Source organism: Panthera uncia, chromosome E3, assembly GCF_023721935.1.
Source record: "Panthera uncia isolate 11264 chromosome E3, Puncia_PCG_1.0, whole genome shotgun sequence".
In the NCBI taxonomy this organism is placed as follows: Eukaryota; Metazoa; Chordata; class Mammalia; order Carnivora; family Felidae; genus Panthera; species Panthera uncia.
This window is the reverse complement of record NC_064815.1, coordinates 17,178,653-17,191,049: the sequence shown is the minus strand read 5'-3', so window position 1 is coordinate 17,191,049 and position 12,397 is coordinate 17,178,653. Positions and strand designations below refer to the sequence as shown.

General features: G+C 60.9%; 3 protein-coding genes and 1 long non-coding RNA gene across 8 annotated transcripts; 3 read left to right on the top strand and 1 right to left on the bottom strand.

The window, feature by feature from the left end:
- Nucleotides 1–6: 6 nt before the first annotated feature.
- MAZ (MYC associated zinc finger protein) lies at nt 7–4,043 on the top strand. Of its 2 annotated transcripts, none has more exons than XM_049638610.1 (5): nt 7–206; nt 290–1,146; nt 1,559–1,622; nt 1,899–2,070; nt 3,417–4,043. In XM_049638610.1, exons 1-5 carry the CDS (start codon nt 15–17, stop codon nt 3,572–3,574), a joined length of 1,443 nt encoding a protein of 480 aa, XP_049494567.1. In that variant the 5' UTR covers nt 7–14; the 3' UTR covers nt 3,575–4,043. The 2 variants fall into 2 exon arrangements, with proteins under 2 accessions (XP_049494567.1, XP_049494566.1); XM_049638609.1 differs by lacking the exon at nt 3,417–4,043 and adding an exon at nt 2,881–3,083.
- Nucleotides 1,973–5,451, bottom strand: LOC125928060 (uncharacterized). 2 transcript variants are annotated; one of them, XR_007459545.1, is made up of 4 exons: nt 4,881–5,451; nt 4,647–4,790; nt 2,901–3,575; nt 1,973–2,644 (listed from the first exon to the last, which is right to left on the bottom strand). It is a non-coding gene; the product is annotated as an uncharacterized LOC125928060 (long non-coding RNA). The 2 variants fall into 2 exon arrangements; XR_007459544.1 differs by having other exon boundaries at nt 2,901–3,567; nt 4,881–5,449.
- A 127-nt stretch (nt 5,452–5,578) lies between these two features.
- Nucleotides 5,579–10,392, top strand: PRRT2 (proline rich transmembrane protein 2). Of its 3 annotated transcripts, XM_049638613.1 has the most exons (5): nt 5,579–5,752; nt 6,442–7,408; nt 7,798–7,930; nt 9,551–9,638; nt 10,309–10,392. In XM_049638613.1, exons 2-4 carry the CDS (start codon nt 6,506–6,508, stop codon nt 9,601–9,603), a joined length of 1,089 nt encoding a protein of 362 aa, XP_049494570.1. In that variant the 5' UTR covers nt 5,579–5,752; nt 6,442–6,505; the 3' UTR covers nt 9,604–9,638; nt 10,309–10,392. The 3 variants fall into 3 exon arrangements, with proteins under 3 accessions (XP_049494570.1, XP_049494569.1, XP_049494568.1); XM_049638612.1 differs by lacking the exons at nt 9,551–9,638; nt 10,309–10,392 and having other exon boundaries at nt 7,798–8,092; XM_049638611.1 differs by lacking the exons at nt 9,551–9,638; nt 10,309–10,392 and having other exon boundaries at nt 6,442–7,882.
- PAGR1 (PAXIP1 associated glutamate rich protein 1) lies at nt 9,645–12,323 on the top strand. Its single transcript, XM_049638614.1, has 3 exons — nt 9,645–10,515; nt 10,707–10,789; nt 11,900–12,323. The coding sequence occupies exons 1-3, from the start codon at nt 10,034–10,036 to the stop codon at nt 12,097–12,099; spliced, it is 765 nt and encodes a 254-aa protein (XP_049494571.1). The 5' UTR covers nt 9,645–10,033; the 3' UTR covers nt 12,100–12,323.
- The last annotated feature ends 74 nt before the right edge of the window (nt 12,324–12,397 follow it).

Sequence of the window (12,397 nt, the reverse complement as noted above, 5' to 3'; positions counted from 1 at the left end):
CCGTGGCCGAGGCCATGTTCCCCGTGTTCCCTTGCACGCTGCTGGCCCCCCCCTTCCCCGTGCTGGGCCTGGACTCCCGGGGGGTGGGCGGCCTCATGAACTCCTTCCCGCCACCTCAGGGTCACGCCCAGAACCCCCTGCAGGTCGGGGCTGAGCTCCAGTCCCGCTTCTTTGCCTCCCAGGGCTGCGCCCAGAGTCCATTCCAGGTGAGTAGGGGCCGGCCGTGGCGGGCCGGGCCGGGAGGGCGCCGACCCGCGGCCGCGGCCCACACGGCGCCTTGTCTTCGCAGGCCGCGCCGGCGCCCCCACCCACGCCCCAGCCCCCGGCGGCCGAGCCCCTCCAGGTGGACTTGCTCCCGGTTCTCGCCGCCGCCCAGGAGTCGGCCGCCGCCGCGGCCGCCGCCGCAGCTGCCGCCGCCGCCGCCGCCGTCGCTGCTGCGCCCCCGGCCCCGGCCGCCGCCTCCACAGTGGACACAGCGGCTCTGAAGCAGCCGCCGGCGCCCCCGCCGCCGCCCCCGCCGGTGTCGGCGCCCGCTGCCGAGGCCGCGCCCCCTGTCTCTGCCGCCACCATCGCCGCAGCCGCGGCCACCGCCGTCGTAGCCCCAACCTCGACGGTCGCCGTGGCCCCGGTCGCATCTGCCTTGGAGAAGAAAACAAAGAGCAAGGGGCCCTACATCTGCGCCCTGTGCGCCAAGGAGTTCAAGAACGGCTACAACCTCCGGAGGCACGAGGCCATCCACACGGGAGCCAAGGCCGGCCGGGTCCCCTCGGGTGCTATGAAGATGCCCACCATGGTGCCCCTGAGCCTCCTGAGCGTGCCCCAGCTGAGCGGAGCCGGCGGGGGAGGGGGAGAAGCGGGTGCGGGCGGCGGAGCGGCCGCCGTGGCCGCGGGTGGCGTGGTGACCACGACCGCCTCGGGAAAGCGCATCCGGAAGAACCACGCCTGTGAGATGTGCGGCAAGGCCTTCCGCGACGTCTACCACCTGAACCGACACAAGCTGTCGCACTCGGACGAGAAGCCCTACCAGTGCCCGGTGTGCCAGCAGCGCTTCAAGCGCAAGGACCGCATGAGCTACCACGTGCGCTCACATGACGGCGCTGTGCACAAGCCCTACAACTGCTCCCACTGTGGCAAGAGCTTCTCCCGGTGTGCACGGGGCCTCGGCCGCCCACTGGGCGGGTGGGGAGGGAGGGACGGCTACGGAGGTGGCCTGGCCTTGGCTGGCGGGGAGGGAGGAGGTTTCTGAGGACGGGGACCGGGAGCCACTCCCCGGGAGGAGGGAGGAAAGCCTCTCCTGGTTACCAGGGAGCAGGGGGTGGTACTTAGCCAAGGAGGTGGGTCCTCCGGTTGTAAGAAAGCTTCGCGTGGGAGGAGGACCAGCCCGCCCTGCGTCAGGGGGAGGGATTTCCTGCCGCGCCAGCGCTCCGAAGCCTTGCCTTGGGCTTGGGCGAAAAGGCAGGGATCTTTGGAAAGGCTGGTCGTGCTAAGTTGGGTAGAATTGGGAGCGCGTCCGCTCCCCAGGCCCCTAACCCTAACCCCAACCCCAACGTGTTCCCAGGCCGGATCACCTCAACAGTCACGTCAGACAAGTGCACTCAACAGAACGGCCCTTCAAATGTGAGGTAGGAAGCCCGCCGCCTCCTGTCCCGGTTTTCATGATTTTGATCCTCATTGTAGCTGTCTGAGCTCAGCCTCTCAGACCCCCTTTTTCTCTCTCTTCTTTTTGCTTTTTCACTCCATTTTCTCATCTCTTCTTCAAGACCCTGTCATCTCACTCCCATTTCCTACAGATCAAAGATCCCCAAGGCTCTGATTCCTTTAACCTCTTGCCCCCCTCTCCCCACTCCCCAAAGCTTTAACTCTCCTGACACCCCCCACGCCCCTCCCCCCTTCCCCAGAAATGTGAGGCAGCTTTTGCTACGAAGGATCGACTGCGGGCGCACACAGTACGACACGAGGAGAAGGTGCCATGTCATGTGTGTGGCAAGATGCTGAGCTCGGCTTATATTTCGGACCACATGAAGGTGCACAGCCAGGGCCCTCACCATGTCTGTGAGCTCTGCAACAAAGGTACATGCTGAAGGATGCTGGGAGGGCCAGGGACAATGGGTAGGGGACAAAGCCAGAGGCCCTTCCACAGACGTGGGTTAAAGGTGTTGTAGTCCAGAGCTCATGGCATCTAGAGCCCTTTAGGAAGCAAATGGAACAACATCAGGAGGACTGAACCTCATTAAGTTTTGAGAGGTGTTGACTGGAGGAGATGACCTACCCGGAAGAGTCAGTCTCTGGGGGTGGGGAGGGAGGGTGGGAGCAGGACTCACTGCCGTGGGGAAGGAGTGGTCAAGAGCCAGTTCCCAAGGGTTGGAAGCCAGGGTTTCAGCTGTGTGGCCACATGTTCTGCTCTTCGGCTCCTGGGGCAAGCAGAGCGCGTTGGCAGGGGTTTAACAAGCTCGCGCCCTGCCCCAGGAGCAGAAAAAGCTGCTTTTAAACAGATTCACATATTCACGGAGTAATTGGGCTGAGACTGTATGGGGCCCTGGAGGGAGGGGACACAGCCGTCTCTGCTGAGGGTCAACTCTTCAAGTGGCTAGGAATCAGTGCGCTGTCATCCCGGAAGAGGTCCCCCAGCCACGGAGAATAGGCTCTGTGGGCACCAAGGCTAGGAAGCTGACACCACTCAACCAGGCCCCAAACTTAGGGAGGGAATGTGCCCCACCAGCCCCAACAGAGTAGCTGGCCCCAGGCTACCAAGGATATGGTGGGAGGAGGACAGGGCCATCTGAGCAGGGCGTCCCCAGCCTAGGAGAACAGCCCCGTCTCTGGGGTCTCCACCTGGCTGACCCCCCATCCCCCATCCCAATCCACCCCCCCCCCCAATAGGCTTCACCACAGCAGCATACCTGCGCATCCACGCGGTGAAGGACCACGGGCTCCAGGCCCCGCGGGCTGACCGCATCCTGTGCAAGCTGTGCAGCGTGCACTGCAAGACCCCTGCCCAGCTGGCCGGCCACATGCAGACCCATCTGGGGGGGGCCGCCCCCCCTGTCCCGGGAGACGCCCCCCAGCCACAGCCCACCTGCTGAGGGGGACCCCCGCACCCACCAGGCAAGGCGTGGGGCATGGCTGGGGGGGGTGGGATGGGTTGTGTGGGACGAGGGGGCTCAAAGGGCCCAATAGGGGATCTCAGGAAGGCCAGGGATGCCCATCCATCACTGAAGTTAGGGAGACTTCTGGGGACAGGGAAGGCCCTTCAGGACAACTGGGTAAGGATGCAGGCGGAGGCCTCTGGGGACCAAACAGGAAGTGAGCAACGGCTGTGTCCCAGGGGAGGGAGTCTGGGAATGAGTCTGGGGCAGGGGGCGAGGCTCTTGCCTTTCAGATTGTACTGTGATCTCCTGGTGTTTCTCGCTGTGCAGGTACCGGTGAGGTCTGTCCTATGGCGGCGGCGGCGGCGGCGGCTGCAGCGGCGGCGGCGGCAGCAGCGGTGGCAGCTCCCCCGACAGCTGTGGGCTCCCTCTCGGGGGCCGAGGGGGTGCCCGTGAGCTCTCAGCCACTTCCCTCTCAGCCCTGGTGAGCTCCAGGTTGGTGGCGGGGAGAGCGGAAAGTGGAGGAAAGTCCCTTGGTACCGTCTCCTCTTCCCCTCTCTTCCCACCAACTCCTCACTACTTCCCCACCAACCAAGGAGCCTCCAGAAGGAAAGGAGGAAGAGATGTTTCTTAGGGGAATTCGCTAGGTTTTAACGATTTGTTTCTCCTGCTCCTCTCTTCTCCCTGTCAGACCTGACCCCACACAAACACCTGTCCCCTCGGTTGTGTTGAAGCCCCCTGGACAGTGGGCAGGGGTGGCAGAGGACAGGAGTGGCCACTGCCCTCACCCCCTCTCCTCTCTGTAACCCCCTGCCCTGCCCTTCCAGGGATCTGTGAGCCTTCTCCTTGATGGTCCTTGCTCTCCTCCTTCCATCTCCCCCCACCCCCCACTACTGTCTGCTGCCCCTCCCTGGGGAGTTGGTGTTTTTTTTTTTTTTTTTTTTTTTTTTTTTTTTTCAGGGGGAGGGAGGAGAGGAAGGAGGGGAAAAGGTGAGATTGGAGAAGGGGCAGAAGCAGGGAAGGCAACGGTAGTACCTTCATAAGGTGGGGTTGTTTAGGGTCAGGCCCTAAACATTGTCCTACTTAGAATCTGTCAGGGGAAAACACGTCAAGGGGAGCAAAAGAAGGAGCCACTAGGGCCAGAGGCAGGATAAGAGATGGAATTTTAGGGTGCCAGGGTAAACGGGGGGATCCAGGGACTAGAGGTGCTACCTGGGGGTGGGGGGAATGCAGTCACAGTGTCTCCCCCGTCCCTCTTCCACCCCAGCTCCAGCCCTGGCCTTTTCTTTTCATCCCTCTCCCCCAAGACAGAAGCTGTGGCCCTGGCCATGTCATCGTGTTCCTGTGTCCCCTGCATGTTCCCCACCCTTCATCCCCTCCTTTTGCGCGGACCCCATTACAATAAATTTTAAATAAAAACCTGTCTCTGACTCTGGATTGGATGAGTTGCTCTCACTTAGCCCTCTGTCCCCACCCCCAAGGAGTTTCTTCCCCGCCGGGTGTCAGTCCCAGCCTTGCTGTCGACCCAGCGTGGCTCTGGGGCGCTGGCTCCTCCCTCACCGGAGGCAGCACCAGTGGCTGCAGTCCAGATCCAGGGTGGGGCCGAGGCTCCAGTGACTGGAGAGCAGGTTCCAGGACTCCCAGGTCTCCGGGGAATACCCAATCTGGGCAGGCCCAGAATAGCCACTGGAGGTTTGAAGACGCCTGGGTTAGAAACCCAAACAGTTACCAGACAGAAATGCTGCTCTCCCCCTTCCACACCCCGTGCCTGCTGCTGAGACCCCCGCCGAATACCTGCACACTCTCAAGGCCCTAAGAGGTGACGGCGGGTGGTGGAGTTGCAGAAAGGACGGGGGAAGTCAGCCCCGGGACTGGGAGCAGTGAGGGCGAGAAGAAAAACCGCACTGCTCCCCACCTGTCCCTTTCACCCTAGGCGTGGCCCATTCTGCGTTTGCGGGCTCCGCGGCCCCAGCCCCCTTCCGGTTCCAGACTGCCCCTGCAGCCTCTGCCCTGGAATTCCCTTCTGAGTCCTGCTCCAGGGGCCCTGGAGCCTTCCAGCGCCCATTTCTGCTGCTGCTTCCTCGAGGGTAGAGGGATTTCCTGTACTGCAGGCTCCCCTCTCTTAAAACCCCACCCTGTTCCTCCTGAGCAGCCTCCCTAAGTTTTGCCTCATCTCCCTTCCCTTCTTTCTGCTTGTTGGGGTGCCACCACCGGGTCCCGCCTGTCTCACAGGTCCCGTCTCCTCGCAGACCCCTCTTGGTTTCCCCCGGCCCCCTGCCTCTGCCAGGACCCCCGGTGACCGTTGGCGGGAGGGGCCCGGGGCTTGGGAAGGGGGCACCCCCAGGAGGCGCGCGTGGGAAGGGGTAGGGAGGGGGCGCGAGTGGTTACCCGGCCGGTTGCCCGGGTAACGCGGGGCCTGGCACGCGTGGCTCCCTGGGGCTGGCCGGGAGGGGCGGGAGGCGAGCTAGGGGCGGGGGCGGTGCGCGGCGGCAGCGGAGCGTAGGGGAGGGGACCTGAGAGGAGCGAGAGGAGGGGACGAGCAGAGGGGAGGGGAGACCCGCCGCCTCCCTCCCTCTCTCGCTGACTCGCTCCCTCCCGGGCTGCGGCTGCTGCAACGGGGCGGCGGTGGCGGCAGCAGCGGGAGCAGTCTAGAAGCCGGCGTCGAGGTGAGACGGGGATGGACAGAGGCTGCGGGTAGGAGTGCGCGGACAGACGGCGGACGCCGGGAGGGCTGCACCGGAATGCGGGCGCCTGGCGGACTGGCTGGTGGTGCTGGGCGCGCCACGCCGATGGGAGGAGGAGGCGCCGGTTCCCCGGGGGTTGAGGGAATCCCTGAGAGAGGGGCTGAGAAGGGGCGCAGAGGAAATGCCCAGGTCCCCCAGGGAGGGGCGGGGGCGTCTGCGCCCCAGACGCGCAGTGAGAAAACTGCACCGGCGGGGCACCCAGGGAGGAGGGGAGGATGCAGAGGGAGTGGAATGTGAGTATCGGTCCTCTGCCCAGTGTGCCTGTCTGCCTGTCGGAGTGTTACGAGCGTCTGCACAGCTTGTTGATTTCGGGGTGCTGGGGCATCTGCTAGGATCTGAGAGTCTGGCTCTTAACGGGTGGACCCAGGAAGAGACCATGGGGAGGGTCCTGTTTTCAAAAGGGTTAATCTCCCCGGGGCTCTCCCAGCAGAAGACTTTGAGCAGAGCAGTCCTCCCCAGGGATGTCCCACCCTAAGGCAAAGGAAACCCCAACTTTTCTTCTTCTCCCCAGAGGCAGCCCAGGGCTGGCCCTAAGACAGGAGCATAGCCCTCTTGGGCTGCAGTGCCGAGAGCCACCGCTTTCCTCACACCAAACCTGTCTCCTCTTCCAGGACTGCTGCTGTCTCTGCTGCTCCATCCACTCCATTGAGGTCCTCTCCTCTCTCCCCTCTCAAGATGGCAGCCAGCAGCTCTGAGGTCTCGGAGATGAAGGTGATAGAAGAGGGTCCCCAAACCCAAGGAGAAGGGCCTGGCCATTCTGAAGCCGAAACTGGCCCTCTCCAGGTCCCAGCTGGGGTCCCAGATGAGCCAGAGGCCCTGCAGCCCGGCCCAGACGACACTGGGGCCCCTGTGGACTCAGAAACCAAAGCTGGACTGGCTCCAGAAACCACAGAGACCCTAACTGGGGCCCCAGGAACAGCCCAGGCCAGAGACCTCAGCTCAAGTCCAGGAGGGGAATCAAATGCCAACCCCAGCCCCAAAGAAGCACGCCAAGAGCCGGCACCCAAACCAGAAGCAAATAAAGAGGCCACTGCAGACCAGGGGTCTGATCTGGGGTCTACAGCCCCACTTGAGCCAGCCTCAGAGTCTGCTCCTCAGCTGGACACCCAGTCAGACCCTCAGCCAGACTGCCAGCCAGATTCCCAGCCCACCCCCAAGTCAGCTCTTCAGCCAGAGCCCCCTACCCAGGAGGACCCCACCCCTGAGGTCCTGACTGAGAGTGTGGGGGAAAAGCAAGAAAATGGGGCAGTGGTTCCCCTGCAGGCTGGCGATGGGGAAGAGGGCCCAGCCCCTCAGCCTCACTCGCCACCCTCAACAAAAACCCACCCAGCCAATGGGGCTCCTCCCCGCGTGCTGCAGCAGCTGGTTGAGGAGGATCGACTAGGAAGGGCTCACAGTGGGCATCCAGGATCTCCCAGAGGTAGCCTGAGCCGCCACCCCAGCTCCCAGCTGGCAGGGTCTGGGGTGGAGGGGGGTGAAGGCACCCAGAAACCTCGGGACTACATCATCCTCGCCATCCTGTCCTGCTTCTGCCCCATGTGGCCTGTCAACATCGTGGCCTTCGCTTATGCTGTCATGGTGAGCCCCATGGGACCCTGGCCCAGGCCTGCTGTGGCTCCCAGCTTCCTGCCAGCACCTGGACAGAACCCCGGGAGTAGCCTTGTCTTCCCCTCTCCTCTCTGCATGGATCTCACTTCCCAATTATGGGGATTTTCCCGGCCTCTCCCTAGGACTTTACCGTCTGAGCCACCACTGCCCTACCCCGTCAGGTGGGAGGGATGCCAAGACGTGTTTCACACCACCTTGCTGACCTGTGCCCTCCTCCCCCTGCCTCCCCAACCCTCTTTCCTCCTTTAACCACTGTCCACGGGGCCCGCCTGTCTCCTCTGGACAACTCTTTCACCTGATCCCTGCTGGGCTGCCTTCTGACCTGGGCCATGGTGCCCCACCCCTCACCCTAACCCCAGTCCCGGAACAGCCTGCAGCAGGGGGACGTGGATGGGGCCCAGCGTCTGGGCCGCGTGGCAAAGCTCTTAAGCATCGTGGCGCTGGTAGGGGGGGTCCTCATCATCATCGCCTCCTGCGTCATCAACTTAGGCGGTGAGTGGGGGTCTGGGACAGGCTGGGAGGAATGGAAGGGTTGGCAAGGGCAGCTTTACTAACCCCTACCCCTGCTCTCTCCTGTCTGTCCTCCCTACTTCTCCTTTGTCTCTCCTTGTCTCCCCCCCCCCCCCCCCCCCCTGTCTCTGTCTGTCCCTCCCTCTCCTCTCCCACAGTGTATAAGTGAGGGGCTCTGCCCCGCATTCCAAGATTTTTCTTCCTGTTGGGAGCTGCCTTGGGCCCATCCTCCCCTGGGGGAAGCCCAATCGATGGCCCAGGCCCGCACCCATAGGGACCAAGGGAGCCTGAGCGGCCTTGTTTACAGCCAGCTTCTTTCCTGCTCCTGCATCCTGCCAGGCTCCTGTGCCAACCGTAGGCCTCTCTTCTTCCTGCACTGTTTCCAACCTCCCTGCACTTCTGCCTGCATCCCCTCCAGCCTCTTGGCCTCCCTATCCCTGCACTTCTGGAAACCTCCCTGCACTTCTGGAAATCTCCCTGAAGGTCTCACAAACTCTCTCTGCTCTCACCCTCCCTGCACTCCTCCCAACTTCCCGAATTCCCTGCACCTCAGCCCCAGTGTCCCTCTTTCAACTTTCACTGTCGTGGCATATTTCCCCATTCCTTTCTTCCTTCTCCCCGGTATCATCTCTCCTTCACCTTTCACACCTTCTGCCCCCTTCCTGCCTCATCTCCCCTCAGCATTTCTTCCTCCCCTCAGGATCCTTTCCTCTTCCCTCTTGCCACCGTTTTCTCTGCAAAAACTCCAGCACGTAGGTCAGGCTGGGGGAGGGGAGCGGTATCAGGGGAGGGCTCCCCAGCCTGGGTTCCGACTATTTTCTGCTGGGCCCACCCAGGTCCTGACGCCCCCGGGGCGCCTCTGGGTCGCAGAGCTGGCAAGCCAGGCCTTGTCTGGGGACTTGTGCAGGGTGTCGTGCACTGTTGCTAGCTCTGTTCTGAACACGCACCTGCGAGGAGGAAGGGGCGTGGCTGTTGACCCTCTCCGTTCAGCCCGAGTTGACCTGCCCCACCTGGGCTTTTTAACCCGGTCAGCGAGTTTCTTAAAGGCGTCGGGACTGGGGTCATTCACGTGCTTTGTAGCGAAAGAACCCCGAAATAGATCCAAAGCTCCCAGATGCAGGGAGCGAATGAGGGGCGGGAAGCTCTATAATTATTTTCCAAGAGGACGAGAGAGGTTTGTTGCACGCGACAGTCCGCTAGGGAGGCGGGGACCGAGCTATGACGCTGGAGTTGGCGGGTTTTGTTTTCTTAAAAAAAAAAAAAAAAAAAAAAAAAAAAAAAAAGAGGGGGGGAACAAAAAAAGTTTTTAAAAAAAAAAAAAGATACATCAAACAGATTCTCCCTCTTTGTATGCCGGATGCTGCATGAGTCTGAAACACCAATAAACGGAGACTGCATGAGACTCGCCTCTAAGCCTCAGTTGGTCCTTACGTCTGTCCGCCGCCGCCGGGGCCCGTGGCACTGCCCTCTTTCGGGCAGAACCTACTGGGTGGTGTGCGCATGCGACGACCCGGTGGCCATCTTTACTGTGGGCCGAAGCCAATTGTGCCCGAGCCTACCTGCGCATGTGCAATCCTCCCCTTGCTTTCCTTTTCCAAGTAGCTTTGGCTAGAGCGGAGCCTTCCGCGCCATCTCTGTGCGCCTGCGTACTGTGACCCTGCGCAGCCCGGGAGGCGGGTCTTAGCTCCAGGTGCGTACGGCGGCTGAAGTGGCGGAACTGCGAGGTGTGGGGAGAGGGCGTCGGATCCAGGTGTGGAGAGGGGCGGTGTGAAGGCGTAAAGAGCGGCTCCGCCCCTCTCTGGCCCGGAAAGTGGTTCCGGTGATCCCTGGGAATCTTGGAGTACCGGATCTGGATCCGTGGGGCGGGGTCCTCGGAGGGGACTCAGCGCCCCCTCCTGGGAACCGGCGGTCTCGTCGCAGGGACCGTTGTTGGAGCCTGATTGGTTGCAGAGACAATCCCTAAACTCCTGGGCAGCCCAATCCCTTGGGGGAGGGGGACGGGAGGCCCCCCCAGCCCCCCCTCCCCCCTCCCGGCTTACTACTCCTGCATCCCCTATCATCGCAAGGCCCCTCCCCTAGTAGCCTATGTCCCTTGTTCGGGGTCATGGCGACATTTCGGCCACCACGGCGGCGCCTCTGTCTGAAGAAGGGGAAGTGACCTCTGGCCTCCAAGCTCTGGCCGTGGAGGATACCGGAGGCCCCTCTGCTTCGGCCAATAAAGCCGAAGAAGAGGGGGAAGGAGGCCGGGAGGAGACGGAGCATGAGGGGTCCGGGGCTGAGGAGGTGCAGGGAGAAGCCCCCAGTGCTGACGGGGAAGAGCAGACCAAGGGAGAATCCGAAGACTGGTACGTGCCCTGCAGTGATGAGGAGGTGGAGCTGCCCGCGGATGGGCAGGCCTGGATGCCTCCCCCCTCCGAAATCCAGCGGCTCTATGAACTTCTGGCTGCCCACGGTACCCTGGAGCTTCGGGCTGAGATCCTGCCCCGCCGGCCACCGACGCCTGAGGCCCAGAGTGAAGAGGAGAGATCCGATGAGGAGCCTGAGCCCAAAGAGGAGGAAGAGGAAAAGTGAGGGCACACCCTTACACCTTGTTCCTGGGGCTTGCTTCCTTTGATGCCCGGAGGAAATTGGGAGGGGAGGTGGGACCCTGGAGCATGGAAAGTGTTGGCACAGAAGGGGGGGGGGGGGGGGAAGACCGTCAGGGTGGGGTATTTGGGGAGACCACCCTCACCCTTCACCCTCTGTCCGCCTCTCCCAGACCACACATGCCTACAGAATTTGACTTTGATGATGAGCCAATGACACCAAAGGACTCCCTGATTGACCGGAGACGCACCCCAGGTACAGACAAGGGGGGCGGGGGCGGTGAAGAGCCTCTACTCCCACTGACCTAAAAAGTGACTGCCTAAAAGAGGCTTATGCTTGGTGCCTTGGTTGCTACACAACTTGTAGCTGCAGGAACGAGCATTTCACCCAGTGGTGACCTCCTTCTGGCTTGGATAGATACCTTATCTTCCTTTACGAAACTTTCACGAATAATTCTATAATGGTCCCCATTCCTTTTATCTGTCTCCCTAAAAGTTCAGGTCTTTCTGGTAATTCATTATTATCTAGATCCTCATCCCTCTACTACCGCGTACATCTCCTAATCTGACCCAATTTAACACCCCATGTGCCTTCCTAGAATTTACCCTTAGAACCATTCTTGATTTTCTTTCTCTTACCCCAACATTCAAGCCAGCAGCAAGTTCTGTTAGCTCTCTACCTCCATGTTTCCAAGTTCATCTGCTACTCTCCGCCTCCAATACCACACCCACATCCAAGCCATTATTTCTCTTGCCTGGATATTTGCAGTGGCTCCTAACTGGTCTCCCTGCTTCCATTCTCAGCAACTAGAACAATCCTATTAAAATATAAATCACGTCACTACTCTGTTTAAAATTCTCCAAAGGATTCCATCACTGGAGGAAAGAGCATGTCAAGAGAGAATCCATACACTGCAACTCCCCTCCCCTGTCCCCCCCTCCCCCCAACTCTGCCACTCCCTGGGTCACCAAAGCTTCCAAGGACATTTCCATTTAAACGAAGAGATCCAAGCCACTCCTCATGACTTTGGCCTGTGAGTCGATTCTTTGAGCACATCTTTCAGTCTCCTCCCCCAGCTTTCTATCCTCTTCTTTGAACAGGCCTCCCTGCTCCTGCCTGGGGCCTTTGTACTTGTCCTTCCCCTGCCTGGATACCCTTCCCTGGTCTGCACATTACTGGCCCCTTCTCATGGTTCAGACCTTCACTGCTTACCCCATCTGAGGCCGAGCACTAAACCTCAGAACCTCCATGACAGAGGCCTGGAATTCTCTATGTTTAATGAGCTCCGCAAGTAATTAATTAGCATCCGGACGGGTCTGGTGCACACTGTTTCCCATCCACATTTCTTACCTTACTTTTCTCTAGGGAGCTCAGCCCGGAGCCAGAAACGGGAGGCTCGCCTGGACAAGGTCCTCTCAGACATGAAGCGGCACAAAAAGCTGGAGGAACAGATCCTTCGCACTGGCAGGGACCTCTTCAGCCTGGACTCCGAGGACCCCAGCCCCACCAGCCCCCCACTCCGGTCCTCAGGGAGTACTCTCTTCCCGCGGCAGCGGAAATACTGACTGCCGCTCCTTCCGCCACCTTTAGGATGCAGGGTGTACACGTCCTGGGACCTGGGCCCTCCTTCCCTAACCCAGGGCACTGGGGAAGAGGACAGAGACTCCCAAGCTCCCAACACCGCACCTTGCCAGAAGGAGGACATGTGTGTATTTACGTTTTCTGGTGAACATCTCTTTGGAGAACCTGGGTTGACTTTTCTGAATCTAAAATAAAAAACACAAAGTTATCTTCTCTTAGGGGCTGGGCTGCAGCAGGAGCCCAAACAGTTGTGGGGTGGCAGAAACATATTCAGCCAGATTG